This window comes from Sebastes fasciatus, chromosome 22, assembly GCF_043250625.1.
Source record: "Sebastes fasciatus isolate fSebFas1 chromosome 22, fSebFas1.pri, whole genome shotgun sequence".
Lineage (NCBI taxonomy): Eukaryota > Metazoa > Chordata > Actinopteri > Perciformes > Sebastidae > Sebastes > Sebastes fasciatus.
Genome location: NC_133816.1, coordinates 25,623,475 through 25,640,487, shown reverse-complemented (window position 1 = coordinate 25,640,487; position 17,013 = coordinate 25,623,475). Strand labels below are relative to the sequence as shown.

At 43.8% G+C, this 17,013-nt stretch overlaps 1 protein-coding gene across 3 annotated transcripts; it reads right to left on the bottom strand.

The window, feature by feature from the left end:
* LOC141760657 (uncharacterized) lies at positions 1-16,731 on the bottom strand. 3 transcript variants are annotated; one of them, XM_074623677.1, is made up of 22 exons: positions 16,233-16,731; positions 13,379-14,121; positions 13,097-13,276; positions 12,057-12,293; positions 11,171-11,249; positions 10,924-11,018; positions 9,104-9,319; positions 8,133-8,198; positions 7,575-7,668; positions 6,404-6,527; positions 5,870-6,113; positions 5,629-5,785; positions 5,444-5,537; positions 5,276-5,338; positions 4,933-5,147; positions 4,713-4,847; positions 4,429-4,615; positions 2,433-2,585; positions 2,111-2,356; positions 1,874-2,036; positions 1,576-1,668; positions 1-429 (listed from the first exon to the last, which is right to left on the bottom strand). In XM_074623677.1, exons 5-21 carry the CDS (start codon positions 11,205-11,207, stop codon positions 1,576-1,578), a joined length of 2,382 nt encoding a protein of 793 aa, XP_074479778.1. In that variant the 5' UTR covers positions 11,208-11,249; positions 12,057-12,293; positions 13,097-13,276; positions 13,379-14,121; positions 16,233-16,731; the 3' UTR covers positions 1-429. The 3 variants fall into 3 exon arrangements, with proteins under 3 accessions (XP_074479778.1, XP_074479779.1, XP_074479780.1); XM_074623678.1 differs by lacking the exons at positions 13,097-13,276; positions 13,379-14,121; XM_074623679.1 differs by lacking the exons at positions 13,097-13,276; positions 13,379-14,121; positions 16,233-16,731 and adding an exon at positions 12,412-12,981.
* Between the last annotated feature and the right edge of the window lie 282 nt (positions 16,732-17,013).

Sequence of the window (17,013 nt, the reverse complement as noted above, 5' to 3'; positions counted from 1 at the left end):
TTTTGATTATCTCACATACATTTTAATTCATCTCTTTGCTGTTAAGAAACATGAAACAGCTCAACTCATATCATGACATCATGAGATATCTGAGCTGCAGCTTGTATTAGAAAACACAGTGAGAGCAGGATCCAGTTTAGATTAATACATAATTAATACGTCATGTTACAGGCATCCAGAGAGAACCAAAAGGTCAAATATAGAGGTCGTTTAAAGTTATACTGTGGTGTCCTCCACAGATTTAAGTGTCACTTATTATTGCTCATTGCATAGAACAGAATCAATAACTTCCCTTCACCACGTATGTTTTATAGATGTTGGAAGCCAGCAGTGTGAGACCACTTGATCCAGATCTGAAGGACTCTCCCAGACGAGGTTCTGGATCACGACCGAGCTCAAGCCAAGGAATCAGGTCGCCATGGAAACAACCTGAGAAGACAACCAGACCAAAGTGTGATTGATTGTCTGCGTCCGGAGTGAGACCGCCCTTCATTCTCCCGTGTTTCTTCTCCTTCTTACTTTCTTTTTAATCCTTCTTCAACTGATCTGAAAGCAGTGACATATTTCCACCACTAGAGAGCGCCACCTACCTGCCTGACTTGGCTCAGGTCAGGCGTTGAATCAGGGACGCTGGACGGTCAGATTTGGGGGATGCTGAGAGAAATTCCGTCTATATAATGACATCATACTAAATGATGACCAGAATCATTTATATTCAATAGTATTTTTATGATTTTTACATTTTTAATGTCAGAATGGATATATCTGCTTCATCTGAGTCTATGTGGAGGTAGAAGGAAGTTACCACTTTCATTGTGGTAGTCTGAGCAACGTGACGTCATATCCGTTCCGTATCCGTCAACCAAAACAAACCTCAGAAAGTATAAAATGTTGGAGGGTCGTCGTGGATACGACCTGCACCCTCCCATGTTAAATCCAGCGTGGTAAACACTACACATCCAGTAAAGGATGGAAACACTTTGGGTTTCACACATTGACAGGAAAAGCAGAGCTACACAGAGCAGAGCTACACAGAGCAGAGCTAAAGCTGCATGCTAACTTCTAAAAAAGGCCAAAATATGTGCAAAAATAAGGCTGAAACATGTCAGAAAGAAATACCAAAGTATGTCCTAAATATGGCCCGAACAATGGCCAAAAAAGTCAGAAAAATGCCTGAAACATTTCCAGAAAAAAGGCGGAAAAATATCTGCAAAATATCCGAAAAAAGGTCAGAACAAAGGCTGAAAAAAGGCCGAAAAAGATTCTGAAATATGTCTGAAAAAAGGCCGAAGAAATGCCAAAGTATGGCAAAATATGGCCCAAAAAATGTCCCCAAAAAAGGCCGAAATATGTTCAAACAAAAGGCGATATATGTCTGATTAAAAGTCTGAAGAAAGGCGAAAAAAAAGTCAGAAAAAGTTAGCAGGAAACATTATCGTATTGCGATAACGTGCGGTCGAGCCGGCAGTCACTCTCATGTCCGTGGTCAAACGGGCTGACGCTACAACTGCAAAGCACCCATATTGATTAATATAAATGAAAGGTATTTGGCGTGTACTTCGAGTTGTGTCTTACCTAATTAGTCCAGGCCATGGTGATGAAGGCTGTGGCTTCGTCTTCATATTTGGGCCTGGAAGATCTGCGTCCTCGAACTCCTCCGCTACAGCTCTGCAGGATAATCACAAAGAGAGATGAAGGCCAGGCTTTTAAAGATCCTTTGCTGCTGAGAGCAAAACATTTCACCTTCTACATGTTTAATACTGGAATGAACCGGACATATCTGTAATACTGTATTGACTTTAGGCGTTACGTTTCCGACTGATGGCTAAACTGGTTTCCAGTGACGTGCAGTGTGAGTGTTCTGGAGGCGTACCGGGCTGCAGTCTTGGTTCAGTTTGGGACACAGCTTGACTTTGCAGTGCAGGTAGACGTCACCGGAGGTCCTTGAGAACCGGAACATGTTGAAGGAGAAGTGGTTGGACGTTCCCAGCCCGTTCCCCTCCACCTTCAGCGTCTTGTCGTTGGGGTTCCCACAGCTGCTCGCAAACAGGAAGACAAAACATCAGACCACATTTTGTTTTCAACGACGAATCTTCCGATTGATTCTCACCCGTTCGTGATCAGGTCGTATCTCGGGTTCGCGCCGGGCGATGCCTCGCTGGTCGCCCAGCAGGAGTCGGTCACCACGGCGACCAAGCTGCCCTCCAGCCCGTCGGTCTTCAGCTCCACCCAGATCTTCTGGTCCAGCTTGACGTGGGTGCCGAGCCGCACGGCTCGTGTGCGGCCGGCGTCGGTGTAGGCCTTCATGGACAGAGTGTAATTCCAAGATCCAGACATGACGTGCTGGATCAAAGAGCTGCAGACAAAGAACACTCTTCAGAAACTCTCCCGACGACAAGCTTCACAACACAGAGTCAACCGCCGCCTCTCACCTGTCCAGGACCGTGAAGGCCTCGGACTTGATCTCCGGCTGAGTGTAGACGCAGGAGAAGTCGATGTAAACCTGCTCTCGGCTAATGATGACGTCAGAGGAGCTGTTCTGGGTCGCGATGGTGTTCTTGTAGATGATTTGGCTGTTGTTGGCCAGGGAGTCAGATGATCATCACCACGACACCTCAGCCTTCAAATGTGACATGTGTTAGGAGACAATAAGCTCCGTGATGAGATGACTTACTGACTTACTGACTTACTGACTTACCGACTTACCGACTTACCGACTTACCGACTTACTGACTTACTTCCTTTCTAACTCACTGACTTACTGACTTACCGACTTACCGACTTACCGACTTACCGACTTACTGACTAACTGACTTACTTGCTTTCTAACTCACTGACTTACTGACTTACTGACTTACCGACTTACCGACTTACCGACTTACTGACTTACTTGCTTTCTAACTCACTGACTTACTGACTTACTGACTTACTTGCTTACTTGCTTACAGACTTACCAACTTACCGACCTACCGACTTACCGACTTACTGACTTACCGACTTACTGACTTACTTGCTTTCTAACTCACTGACTTACTGACTTACCGACCTACCGACTTACCGACTTACCGACTTACTTGCTTTCTTACTTACTGACGTACTGACTTACTGACTTACTTGCTTTCTTCCTTACTGACTTACTGACTTACTGACTCACCGACTTACCAGCTTACTTGCTTACCGACTTACTGACTTACTTGCTTTCTTACTTACTGACGTACTGACTTACTGACTTACCGACTTACCGACTTACTAACTTACTTGCTTTCTTACTTACTGACGTACTGACTTACTGACTTACTTGCTTTCTTACTTACTGACATACTGACTTACTGACTTACTTGCTTTCTTGCTTTCTTACTTACTGACTTACTGACTTACCGACTTACTGACTTACTTGCTTTCTAACTCACTGACTTACCGACTTACCGACTTACCGACTTACTTGCTTTCTTACTTACTGACGTACTGACTTACTGACTTACTTGCTTTCTTCCTTACTGACTTACTGACTTACTGACTCACCGACTTACCGGCTTACTTGCTTACTGACTTACTGACTTACTGACTTACCGACTTACCGACTTACTTGCTTTCTTACTTACTGACTTACTGACATTTGTTTGGCGACAATAAGCTCCGTGATGAGATGACTTACTGACTTACTGACTTACCGACTTACTTGCTTTCTTACTTTCTTACTTACTGACTTACTGACTTACTGACTTACCGACTTACTTGCTTTCTTACTTTCTTACTTACTGACTTACTGACTTACTTGCTTACTGATTTACTTGCTTTCTTACTTACTGGCTTACTGACTTACTTGCTTACTGACTTACTTGCTTACTGACTTACTTGCTTTCTTACTTACTGACTTACTGACTTACTTGCTTACTGATTTACTTGCTTTCTTACTTACTGGCTTACTGACTTACTTGCTTTCTTACTTACTGGCTTACTGACTTACTGACTTACTGACTTACTTGCTTACTGATTTACTTGCTTTCTTACTTACTGGCTTACTGACTTACTTGCTTACTGACTTACTTGCTTTCTTACTTACTGGCTTACTGACTTACTGACTTACTGACTTACTTGCTTTCTTACTTACTGGCTTACTGACTTACTGACTTACTGACTTACTTGCTTTCTTACTTACTGACTTACTGACATTTGTTTGGCGACAATAAGCTTCGTAATGAGATGACCAACGTTACTAGAAACCCAGGAGGTCAGAGCTGAAGAGTTTCAGTTTCGTCGGGCGTTGTCTGCCGCGCGGTGGGCCGCAGGAGCTGACGGCCGTGTGAGCCCATAAATCGCGAGCTTTGGCTTTACATCGCAAACGATCAACTTGTACAGCAGGAGCAGGAAGTACACAACAACATTTCTAAAATGGTACAGCTTCAGAGAGTAAAGAGTGAACCCACCGTGACCTCCGTCCCGCAGCTGTTGCTGCTGTCGAACCTGAAGGTCACCTTGCCGGTCAGCTTGTCCATGTGACCCGTGCAGGTCTGATCTTTGAGGCGTAAGGACGAGTAGTCGATGCCTTCTTCCTCCAGGAGACAACCGAGCAGAGAAACCGAAGCAGAGTTCGGCCCGCAGACCGTCGGGTCACCTGAATATCCAGCAGCACAGACGAGGGGAAACACTGAGTGAGTTACAGAGGAGACGCACATTTAGACCGGTCATGTGACCCTTGTGGTGTCACGTACCCAAAGTGCCTGCCGAAGTATACGGGGAGGCGAAAATGGCGCGACAGAAGCAGCCGATTTCACCACCGTCTGTCTTCTCCGCACAGAACTCGTGACCACCGCAGATCCTGTCCTGACAGAAGGCCTGAGGCGGCGCTGAGAGAGAGACACATGGATTTAAATGCTGTTTCTGTTGGACGGCGTGTTTTATGGTGCTGATAAAGTTTGAGTGAAGTCTTACAGCAGCCGGCCTGCGACCTCCAGCCCTCCAGGGCGTCTGTGCGGTACGTGCTGCTGTTCAGGCTGCAGGCTCCGGCGTACGCCTCCAGGAACTGACAGTTGAGAGCGTCCACCGCCGGATATCTGCACAACGTTTCAATGCAGGTTTTGATGTAAGGCTCTGGGCCGATGAGGTTGTGACAGACGGTGAAGGGCACCTCCTTCAGGAGGTTACAGCTGTTCCACAGATATGACAATGGGAGACAGAAGGATGAAGTCCTGTCAGTGTTACGTTCTATAGACCCTTTTACAGTTAGCTAGCTAATTAGCTAGCTATAAGTATTTATAGAGTTTCATCTGCTCACCATTCAGTCGCCATGCTGCAGTTGATGGTGCTGTCAGCGGCACCACTGTGCAGCACCGCACAGCTGGGGGGCGACACACAACACAAGGTCAGGACTTCTTCATAGAAACACAAAGAAACGTCTCACCAGTTTCTATCAGCGTGGGTTAGTAGGACGGTGAAGTCTTACCCGCTGGCGCTTTCCTCGAGCAACGCGTCACTCAAAGACATCCCGGAGTTTCCACACAAACCATCAAGAGACGCAACAACTGCAGCGCCGTCTCCTGGACGGGTTCAGGACACAATGTGAGTCAGATCAGCATCAACATTCACACATTCGCTCGGCGCGATCACTTCTGGAAATATCATCGGTACCTTTGAAGATGATCTGTGCGGTGTTGCCGTCAAAGAAGACAGAAATGGTGTGGTTGGAGACCGACCTCGTGGCGGTGACTCCAGTCGGGTCCTTGGAGAGCTCCACGCCATGAAACGTCTGAGCCAAGCTGTCGAGGCTCAGCACCGTGTCGTCCAGCTGCGTCACAGCAAGAGAGAGAGAGACGTCACAAACTTGAGGACAAAGACGACACATGACGGAGGCCGGAGGAGGGCAGCTTACCCGAACTCTCCCGCCTTGTTCCAGGTGGATGTCGACACCCGACCCGCCCAGTCGCAGCGTCACGCTGTCCAGAAAGCTCACGTCTTTACGACGGCGTTCCCGGAAGTTCGCCAGCACGTGGAAGCCTGGGACTGACGGAGTGGACAGCAGAGAGTACGCACAGCGATCCTTGACGATGTGAACGTTGTTGTTAACGTCGATGATGTTGGGGCCGGTCACGGTGCAGGAGGTGTCCAACATGCAGCTGATGGAGGTGGAGAGGGACGGAGACAACAAACAGACAGCGTCAGTATTACTGTTGTTATGGGACTTTTCCAGTATCACCAGTATCACCAGTATCACCAGTGTCACCAGTATCACCAGCATGACCAGTGTAATGCAGTGAGCACATTACAGAGTCTATTAGCCCGGAACAGCTCTGACTCATGACGCCAATGTTGACCCGTGACGGTCTCTTCCCTCAAACCAAATCACTGTTTCCTCACAAATCATCACAGCTCTCTCTCTTTCTAAATATGAAGCACACATATTTACATGCCGTTGCCTTGACAACGCTCCATGTCGCCACATTTTCTGGTGATGACGACGACTGCAGAGTCATTACAGAATGAGCAGGAGTCTCTGTCGGCGAACACTTGACCACGTTTATACACAAAACCTGAGAAGTGGAGGAAGGTTAAAACATCCGGTTAAAAAGTCACAGTTCACTTTACAAACTGTATGCAAAAACAATAAAACTGCAGTATTAAAATCGGGGCTGTCAAAGTTAACTCGATAATAACGCATTAACGCAAACTCGTTTTAACGCCACTAATTTCTTTAACACATTACAAACCATGTTATAGTACCTATATATACTAGCAGTAAGTGTACTTCATATTGAATCTGTGTGTCTATTTATATCTCTGATTCGCCAATATGCTGATGACATACACCTCATTTTGGCAGAAAAAATAAACAAAAAAGGGAGTGTTAATGTGAGGATGCTCTCGCTAACTTACTCAATGACCTGTATACTAGCTTGTTGACTAGAAAACCCGATGAATCCATTGGTGCCAACCATGTCATACTAGCTTGTCGAGAAGGAGGTTAAATAACGTCAAAACGTTAAGCTACATTTTGGAGAGGAGAAACTGTCATAGCCATTTTCAAAGGGGTCCCTTGAGCTCTGACCTCTAGATATGTGAATGTGTGAGGGTTTTTATCCCAAAAAAAGTCCAATAAAAAGGTCCAAAAAAAGCCAGAAAAATATATTTTTTTAAAAGTTCGAAAAATATCTGAAAAAAAGTCTGAAAATTGTCCGAATAGTGTTCGAAAAAAAAGTCAGATAAAAGTCACAAAAAAGTTCAGCAAGAAAGAAAGAAAGGCAGAAGAAAAATCCGGTACTGGTATCATCTGAGACGTGAATGTAAATGGGTTCTATGGGTACCCACGAGTTTCTGGACAAGATCTGTCATTGTTTTGTGTTGTTACTTGATTTACAATAATAAATATATACATACATTTACATAAAGCAGCATATTTGTCCACTCCCATGTTAATAAGAGTATTAAATACTGGACTAATCTCCCTTTAAGGTACATTTAGAACAGATAAAAAAATGTGTGATTAATTTAAGATTAATCACGGTTAAATATAGACAGCCATAATTAAAATACTACAATTATGTTTTTAAAGCCCCAAAAAGTAGATTTGTTGAGCCAACCTGAGTGTCTGCATCCGCTGATGTCAAATACTGCACCTTCAGTAGAATTAACCTTCAACGTATCGACTGTGATACCGTTGACGAGAAGATCCACCTATTAGACAGAAACAAACGCAGCCAGTGTTACTACCGCATGTTCAGGTAAAAACTCACACTCAACTCTATGGAATTTATTGATTTATTTGACCTTTATTTAACCAGGAAGTCACTTGAGATAAAAATCAATTTTTCGAGGGAGCTGTCCAAGATAGCGCGCCACTACAGCGTCACAAAAATGATCAAATAAAGCTCGTCAAAAAACAGACACGGGCAATTAAAATAGTTCACGTTACAAACAAACAAGGGACAACAGATACATGATACAACATCTGGTACCTGGTACCTGGTGCCAACAACTCGGTGGTTGTTGGCTGTTTTATATCTATGGTTACATGTGCCGTTATGGAGTGTTTCTTGTTACCACCACTAGGAGCTTCAACATGTCTCATACTTAATTTACTCACAGACACACATATATATATATGTATATATATATATATATACTGCATATGTACTCACCAATCCAACCGGCCCGTCCAAAAACAGACCTGCTTCTGTCCCGCAGTTAAGGAATTCAAATCTATGCTGTAAAGAGTCAACAGAGGAGATTAAAGTTTCCTGCACGAGTCTCCCCTTTACAGACATGCCCACTTTATGATAATCACATGCAGTATAAATGTGTTATTGTCTCCATATTCTAAAATGGTATGTTTGAATATTTCTGCATACTGGGGTCCCAAAACAGTCTTGAATTCCATAAATTGGGTATCACTGTAAAGCTGAGATAATGACAGTCTCATGAAACTTTACAGCGACAAACTATAGACCTAGAGCATTCAGAGGAGGATGTACGTCCGAATAATGTCTGAAAATGTCAGAAAAAGTCTGAAAAATGTCAGAAAACATTTTCAAAAAAATGTCAGAAAAAAAGACTGAAAAAAGTCTGAAAAATGTCCAGAAAAATGTACAGCAATGGGCAGAAAAATGTCTGAAAAAAAGACTAAAAAACTTTCTAAAAAAAAAAAAGTCAGAAAAATTTCAGAAAAAATGTCCAGAAAAAGGATGAAAAATGTTCGAACGTCTCAAAAAAAGATTGAAAAATGTCCGAAAAAATGTCAGAGCAAAGGCGTAAGAAAGGCAGAAGAACAGTCTGAAAATATTGACAATAGGGGGGTTTCGGAGCGGCTTACACAACAGAAGTGCTCGCCATCTAATCGCCAAAAAATGTTGCAGAAAGTTTTTCATCCCAAATCACAGCATGGTTTTTTCTATGGTGTTCCTCAAGGTCTTGGTGTCTTAATGTGGTATTTTGGAGGATTATTGATCATTTGATCAAATCTCCAGTGGTAACAAATGGTTAAATTTAGCACCAAATCTGTGTAACAAATCAAGCATGAGGATGACCATCATTCTAAACCCTGATACACTTTCACTATTTATTTGACCCACACGGGTGAAACGGAGCAGAAACACCACTGAACAATACTCACAAATGTGTCGAGCTTCACGCTGATAACCACCTTGCCGACAAACGCAGACGTAATGCTGGGTATAGCTTGAAGTACGGTAGAAGTAGGATTAGCTTGAATAAATTCATAAGCAAAAAGCGTCACGGCTGCCGGAGCCGCCACGAGGCAGTCCTGTCTGGTTGGAGGGTCGTAATAGCCGTCGAAACAGAACGTCGTGTGGTCGTTCGTAAAGCTCACCTGTTCAAAATCAGAGAGACACAACAAGCAAAACAACAACAGTAACCAGTCAGAACATCTGCGCTGCGAAAGAGTGTTTGGATGAAGCATTAACTTTCATTCATTCAGCAGCTGGCTAGTTAGCTAGCCTGATCGTTCCACCATGCTCTCATGCTACAGTCACAGAACGCAGGTCGGACGTTTCTATATCACCGCTAACGATAGCTGTTACGCTTTCATTTAGCTAGCATGCTGACTGTTGTTGTGATTGAGGTCAGGTCAAAGAGCTGTAAAAATACAGTATAAACTTTCATTTTTGAATTTGAGTTTACATGCATGCTAGTGATTAGCATTAGATAGCTAGCACTACTGCTAATTTCTAGCATAAACAAAGCTAGCACTACTGCTACTGCCACTACTGCTAGCATTAATGCTAATCGCTAGCATACACATAGCCAGGGAGGGTGGAAAGACGTAATATTATAAAGTATTATTTTCTTTTTTTCTCGTAAAGTTATGACTTTATTCTTGTAATATTACGACTTTTTTTCTCATAAAGTTTTGACTTTATTTTCGTATCATTACGATTTTGTTTCTCGTAAAGTTTAAACTTTTTTTCTCATAAAGTTATGATTTTATTCTCGTAATATTTCGACTTTTTTTCCGTAAAGTTATGACTTTATTCTCGTAATATTACGACTTTTTTCTCGTAAAGTTATGACTTTATTCTCGTATTATTAAGACTTTTTTTCTCGTAAAGTTATGACTTTATTCTCGTATTATTAAGACTTTTTTTCTCGTAAAGTTATTACTTTATTTTCGTATTATTACGACTTTTTTTTCGTAAAGTTATGATTTTATTCTCGTAATATTTCGACTTTTTTTCTGTAAAGTTATGACTTTATTCTCGTAATATTACGACTTTTTATTCTCGTATTATTACGACTTTTTTTTCCGTAAAGTTATGATTTTATTTTCGTAGTATTACGACTTTTCTTCTTGTAAAGTGATTACTTTATTCTCGTATTACAACTTTTTTTCTCATAAAGTTAGGATTTTATTTATCGTAATATTTCGACTCTTTTTCCGTAAAGTCATGACTTTATTCTCGTATTATTATGACTTTTTTTCTCGTAAAGTTATTACTTTATTTTCGTAGTATTACGACTTTTTTTCTCGTAAAGTTATTACTTTATTTTCGTATTATTACGACTTTTTTTTCGTAAAGTTATTACTTTATTTTCGTATTATTACGACTTTTTTTCTCGTAATATTACAACTTTTTTTCTCATAATATTCTGACTTTATTGTGTAAATCTCAGATGTTTTATCCCTCAATGTGGTCCTAATACTCCGTAGTACATTGTCTCTTTGGCCCTCACTGCATTAGACTTATATACTATATACTTAGACTATAAACTGTGTTACCTTCATCACAATGATCAAATGTTTTGTGGCTCAAGACAGATTTTTTTTTGTGCCTAAAATGGCTCTTTTGGTAGTAAAGGTTGCTGACCCTGGCTCTATACTGTATGTATATATATATATACACACTGATATACTGTATATATATACATACATACACATTCCCTCAGTCTGCACACATCCGGCTTCATCCTACTCACATAGACTTGCTCGTACTTCTTTCCATAATAGGTGATGGGCATGGAGCTGATGTTCAACACTGAAGAACCATTAATTACCGGAGCACCTGAAGACACTGGAGACGTACGAGAGGTCAGAACTAGAGTCTGTTGGACGACATTCAAACGTATAAACAAAGAGATCTCAGGAGCCGTCGTTCTGCTCTTTGTTGTTGCTGAGATCGTTCTGCGGTTTCATTACGTTGGTTCTAGTGAAGTGTTTACGTACCTGCCAGCCCGATGAGAGCACACAGGCAGCGCAGCATGTCGGAGGAGGCCGGTCAGCTGACGGGGAGCTCGAGGTAACCCTGATGTTGGAATATTAAAATAACACGTTGTTAAAAGGTGTGCTGGAATAAGTTGATCAGCAGAAAATTAATATGCAACCAGTTTTTCTTTCAACCAAGAAAAGTCAACTACAGCTGTCAAAGTTAACGTGATAATAACGCGTTAACGCAACTTGTGATTTTTAAGTTGTAGCGGCTCAGTTTTAAAGCTAGAGTGAAGATAACTGGTAAACCTGATAAATCCATTGGTACCAACCATGTTATAGTACCTATATATACTAGCAGTAAGTGTACTTCATACTGAATCTGTGTGTCTATTTATATCTCTGATTCGCCAATATGCTGATGCAGTAAGTGTACTTCATACTGAATCTGTGTGTCTATTTATATCTCTGATTCGCCAATATGCTGATGACATACCCCTAATTTTGGTAGAACATTTTTGTTGCCTCTTGGGCTGCAGTTTGCCATGTTATGATTTGAGCATATTGTTTTATGCTAAATGCAGTACCTGTGAGGGTTTCTGGACAACATCTGTCATTGTTTTGTGTTGTTAATTGATTTACAATAATAAATATATACATACATTTGTATAAAGCAGCATATTTGTCCACTCCCATGTTAATAAGTAATTGACAAAACTCCCTTTAAGGTACATTTAGACCAGATAAATGTGTGATTAATCATGATTAAGTAATCAATTGACAGCCCTAATCTGGACTAATGGATTAGTCTTTGGTTCCAGACCATCTGCTGAGAGTAAACTGAATATTTTAAGGTGAAAATCAGCTGAGATTTGCAGAGAAGAAGAGACGGACGTTGTCTTACCTTCTGGAGGTGTGATGGACGATGCGGACGACGTAGGTTGCTGTGGTGATTCTGCAGCTGTCGCTCTCTCACCGTCTCTTTTCTATGTGCGTCCTCCTCGCTGCTGTTCACGCCCCAGGACGGGTGGTGGGGCAGAGGTGAAGTCACGGGTGGGGCGGAGGTGGAGTCAACAGTGGTGCTACCGGTTGTGAACCCTCCTCTCGTTCTTCTTCTCCTGCCCCTCCTGACGACGGCACACTGAAACAGGTCAAAGGATGATGTGTGAATAAATATACAGGCCAAAGACGTTTAAATCAAAGAGAACAAGAACCAGAAAAGTTGAAGCGTTACTAAAGAGTTAGAGAGAAGATATTACCATATATTCATCTGTCTGCTACTGCTACTTCATCTGAGTACATTAAGATCAGGCTTGGTGTTATCAAGGTTTTGGTTATAACACCACGTCAGAGGTCAAGGGACCCCTTTGAAAATGGACATGACAGTTTTTCCTCGCTAACATTTAGCGTAAGTTTGGAGCGTTATTTAACCTCCTTCCTGACAAGCTAGTCTGACATGGTTGGTACCGATGGATTCATCCGGTTTAATAGTTTCAGACGATACCAGTACCAGACTTTTCTTCTGCCTTCCTTTCAGACATTTGCTGGACTTTTTGGAGACTTTTTTTCAGACAATTTTCAGACTTTATTTTTTTACATTTTCTTTTAACTCTTTTAAAAACATTTTTCTGACTTTTTTGGACATTTTTCTGACTTTTTTTCAGACACTTTTCAGACGATTTTCTGACTTTTTTCTGGACATTTCTTTGGACGAAAACCCTTACACATTCACATATCTTGATATCAGAGCTCAAGGGACCCCTTTGAAAATGGCCATGACGGTTTCTCTTCAGAATTTAGCGTAAGTTTGTGACGTTATTTAACCTCCTTCCCGAAAAGCTAGTAGGACATGGTTGGTACCGATGGATTCATCAGGTTTTTTAGTTTCATATGATAGTTTTAGTTTCATATCTAACTTGTGAATCTTTCTTGCAACCATCTTACCTGGATGTGGTGGAGAGGCGAGGTGCACAAGTTCATGATGAAGAAACTGCTTCAGGGGCTAAAGGACACACCCAGGCCCATTAACCAGCGCTGACACTTAATGAGTCGAGATATTTATTTGTTTTCTCCTCAGGGGTGCAGGAACACCTGCAGCTCACTCAGAATGCTGCCGTTCAGGTCCTGTCAAACACAAAAAAACAGAAACACATCAATCCAGTTGTCAGGTCGGTCCAGTGTGTCAGAATGGAATTTAAACACAAAGAGGACGGGCAGGAGGCCTACCAGATGGGCGAAGCTGCTCTGGAGGACGGGCAGGAGAGAGGAGGCCTACCAGACGGGCAAAGACGGGCAAAGCCGTTCTGGAGGACTAGCAGGAGGCCTACCAGACGGGCGAAGCCGCTCTGGAGGATGGGCAGGAGGCCTACCAGGCAGGTGAAGCCGCTCTGAAGGACGGGCAGGAGGCCTACCAGATGGGCGAAGCCGCTCTGAAGGACGGGCAGGAGGCCTACCAGATGGGTGAAGCCGCTCTGAAGGACGGGCAGGAGGCCTACCAGATGGGCGAAGCCGCTCTGAAGGACGGACAGGAGGCCTACCAGATGGGCGAAGCCGCTCTGGAGGACGGGCAGGAGGCCGGAAGATGACCAGATGGGTGGAGCACCTCGGGTGGACTGCCTTTGAGGTCAGGGACGTAGGCAGGACAGCTGTAGTGGACAGTCTGTAGGTCAGCGATAGAGACAGGACCCATCTTAAGGACGGCTTGGGGGCTCGAGGTCAGGAAAGGCAGCCGGTGGAACCAGGGAAACTGTTGCAGCGCAGCAGGAACTTGTGACTTCCAGATGATGGCGAGGGCCTCCAAGAAGCCCAGCCCCAACCATGCCTCTGGCAAATGTTCTTGATGAAACAGCTGCTGCAGGGGCTAAACGCCGACACACCCAGTCCCAGGAATTAACACTTCGGATAAGTTGAGATGTCAAAGATATTTGTCAGACAGCTATTCAGCTATTCAGAATGCTGCTGATCAATTCCTGTCAAAGACAAAGAAACATTAACAGCTCAAACTAGGCTTGGGGTATGCATGGTTTTTCATACCTTCACACCTTCCTGTCATTTCACTGAGGTACACAGTACGGTATTTTGATGGTATCCTCCTGAGACCCAGCCCATTGACGTGTGTTAGACTAGGTCACCACACCCCCTGCGCACTTTCTCGGAACGTTTAATGTTGCGGCGGATGGTTTTACATTGTAGTTAATGGGCCCAGAGGTCGGCGACGTAGGCAGGACCGCTCTAGTGGACGGCCCGAAGGTCGGCGACATAGGCAAGACCGCTCTAGTGGACGGCCCGCAGGTCGGCGACATAGGCAGGACCGCTGTAGTGGACGGCCCAGAGGTCGGCGACATAGGCAGGACCGCTCTAGTGGACGGCCCGAAGGTCGGCGACATAGGCAGGACCGCTGTAGTGGACGGCCCAAAGGTCGGCGACATAGGCAGGACCGCTGTAGTGGACGGCCCGAAGGTCGGCGACATAGGCAAGACCGCTGTAGTGGACGGCCCGAAGGTCGGCGACATAGGCAAGACCGCTCTAGTGGACGGCCCGCAGGTCGGCGACATAGGCAGGACCGCTCTAGTGGACGGCCCGAAGGTCGGCGACATAGGCAGGACCGCTGTAGTGGACGGCCCAAAGGTCGGCGACATAGGCAGGACCGCTGTAGTGGACGGCCCGAAGGTCGGCGACATAGGCAAGACCGCTGTAGTGGACGGCCCGAAGGTCGGCGACATAGGCAAGACCGCTCTAGTGGACGGCCCGCAGGTCGGCGACATAGGCAGGACCGCTGTAGTGGACGGCCCAGAGGTCGGCGACATAGGCAGGACCGCTCTAGTGGACGGCCCGAAGGTCGGCGACATAGGCAGGACCGCTGTAGTGGACGGCCCGAAGGTCGGCGACATAGGCAGGACCGCTGTAGTGGACGGCCCGAAGGTCGGCGACATAGGCAGGACCGCTGTAGTGGACGGCCCGAAGGTCGGCGACATAGGCAGGACCGCTGTAGTGGACGGCCCGAAGGTCGGCGACATAGGCAAGACCGCTCTAGTGGACGGCCCGCAGGTCGGCGACATAGGCAGGACCGCTGTAGTGGACGGCCCAGAGGTCGGCGACATAGGCAGGACCGCTCTAGTGGACGGCCCGAAGGTCGGCGACATAGGCAGGACCGCTCTAGTGGACGGCCCAGAGGTCGGCGACATAGGCAGGACCGCTCTAGTGGACGGCCCGAAGGTCGGCGACATAGGCAGGACCGCTCTAGTGGATGACCTGGAGGAAACACTTTTAAGCCAACAATATCAGGGACCAATTCTCTATTCATGTTATAATAAATACAGTTATTTATGAAAATAAAAATCTTAATTTTTGTCTTAAAATTAGGCCTTTCAATCGATTAAAATAAATATTGATTAAAATTGAGATTTTTTCAAGTATTTAATACTTTTATCAACATGGGAGTGGGTAAATATGTTGCTTTATGCAAATGTATCGGTATATACTTATTATTGTAAATCAATTAAAAACACAAAACATGACAAATATTGTCCAGAAACCCTCACAGGTACTGCATTTATCCCTTTGAAAATAGCCAGTCTTTCTTTGCCAAAATTTAGTGTAAGTTTGGAGCGTTATTTAACCTGTTAACCTATTTGACCAGCTAGTATGACATGGTTGGTACCAATGGATTCATTCGGTTTTCTAGTTTCAGATCATAACAGTATCAAACATTTGCTGGACTTTTGGGACTTTTTTTCAGACAATTTTCTGATTTTTTTCCCACATTTTTCTAACTTTTTTTCTGACACTTTTTGTGAAATTGTCTGACTTTTTTGGACATTTTTTAGACTTTTTTAAAAAAAACAATTTTCCGATTTTTTTTGGGACATTTTTCTGACTTATTTTTTACTTGTTTTTAAACATTTTGGGACTTTTTTCTGACACTTTTTGTGAAATTTTCTGACTTTTTCGTAACTTATTTTAAAAAAGAAAAAATAATTTGACTTTTTTTTAAACACTTTTCAGACTTTTTTTTGGACAAAACCGAGCTTGTCCTTTGGGCTCCAGAAGAGCTGGAGTCGGCCCTGCTGTAACCACCTACTTGGTTTGAGATCTTCTGAGACGAGATGTCTCCTCCATCGTTGGAGTCTCTCTGAGTTAAATTGTTACCAACCGGCTGTAAAATGACGTCAAACCAACAGTTTCACACCGTCAGTTACAACTAACAGAAAAAGTTCCTCTTGTTGCTAGGTGAAGCAGCGCGCCCTCTGATTGGCCCGCAGCCCGTCACCGTGAGCCAATCAGAGGCCAGTGCGTCCGCCATGAGAATTCCTAATCCCTCTTTCTTCAGTGTCAGTACTCCGTCGGTACTCCGTCGGTACTCCGTGTTTGGGTCTTCCTGTGATCCTCTGTCTGTTAATACGTGTGTTTGTGTGTTGTGTCGTCATCAGTGACGGAATAGAGAGATGAATCAGTGTGATTCTGTTGACTGATTCCGGTGATCTCTGTCTGTCTCTCTCCGCAGCAGCAGCAGCAGCAGCAGCGGCTCGGTATCGGTACCGGTACCGGCTGTTGCTGCTGGAGGCTGTAATGGCGGGCTGTCACATAACGGACACACAAGGAACTTCCGGTTTCACTGAAGCTCTTTTCTTCTTTACAAAATAAACGTCTTTTTGGAGCAGATGTGAATATTGATGAAGTATTCAGATTACTCACTGTAGCTAAAGTAGTAATACTACACTATAACAATACTAATACCACACTAGAAAAATACTCTGTTACAGTAAAAGTACTAATACCACACTATAAAAGTACTATTACTACACTATAAAAATACTAATACCACACTATAACAATACTAATACCACACTAGAAAAATACTC

Excerpts from the sequence above, each read along its gene's own strand:
- LOC141760657 (XM_074623677.1), bottom strand. The coding sequence starts at position 11,207 with ATGCTGCGCTGCCTGTGTGCTCTCATCGGGCTGGCAG. Across the intron at positions 11,019-11,170 it reads TGCTCTCATCGGGCTGGCAG|TGTCTTCAGGTGCTCCGGTA; the intron begins GTACGTAAACAC and ends GTACGTCTCCAG. Across the intron at positions 6,114-6,403 it reads CGTTGTCAAGGCAACGGCAT|CTGCATGTTGGACACCTCCT; the intron begins GTAAATATGTGT and ends CACCTCCATCAG.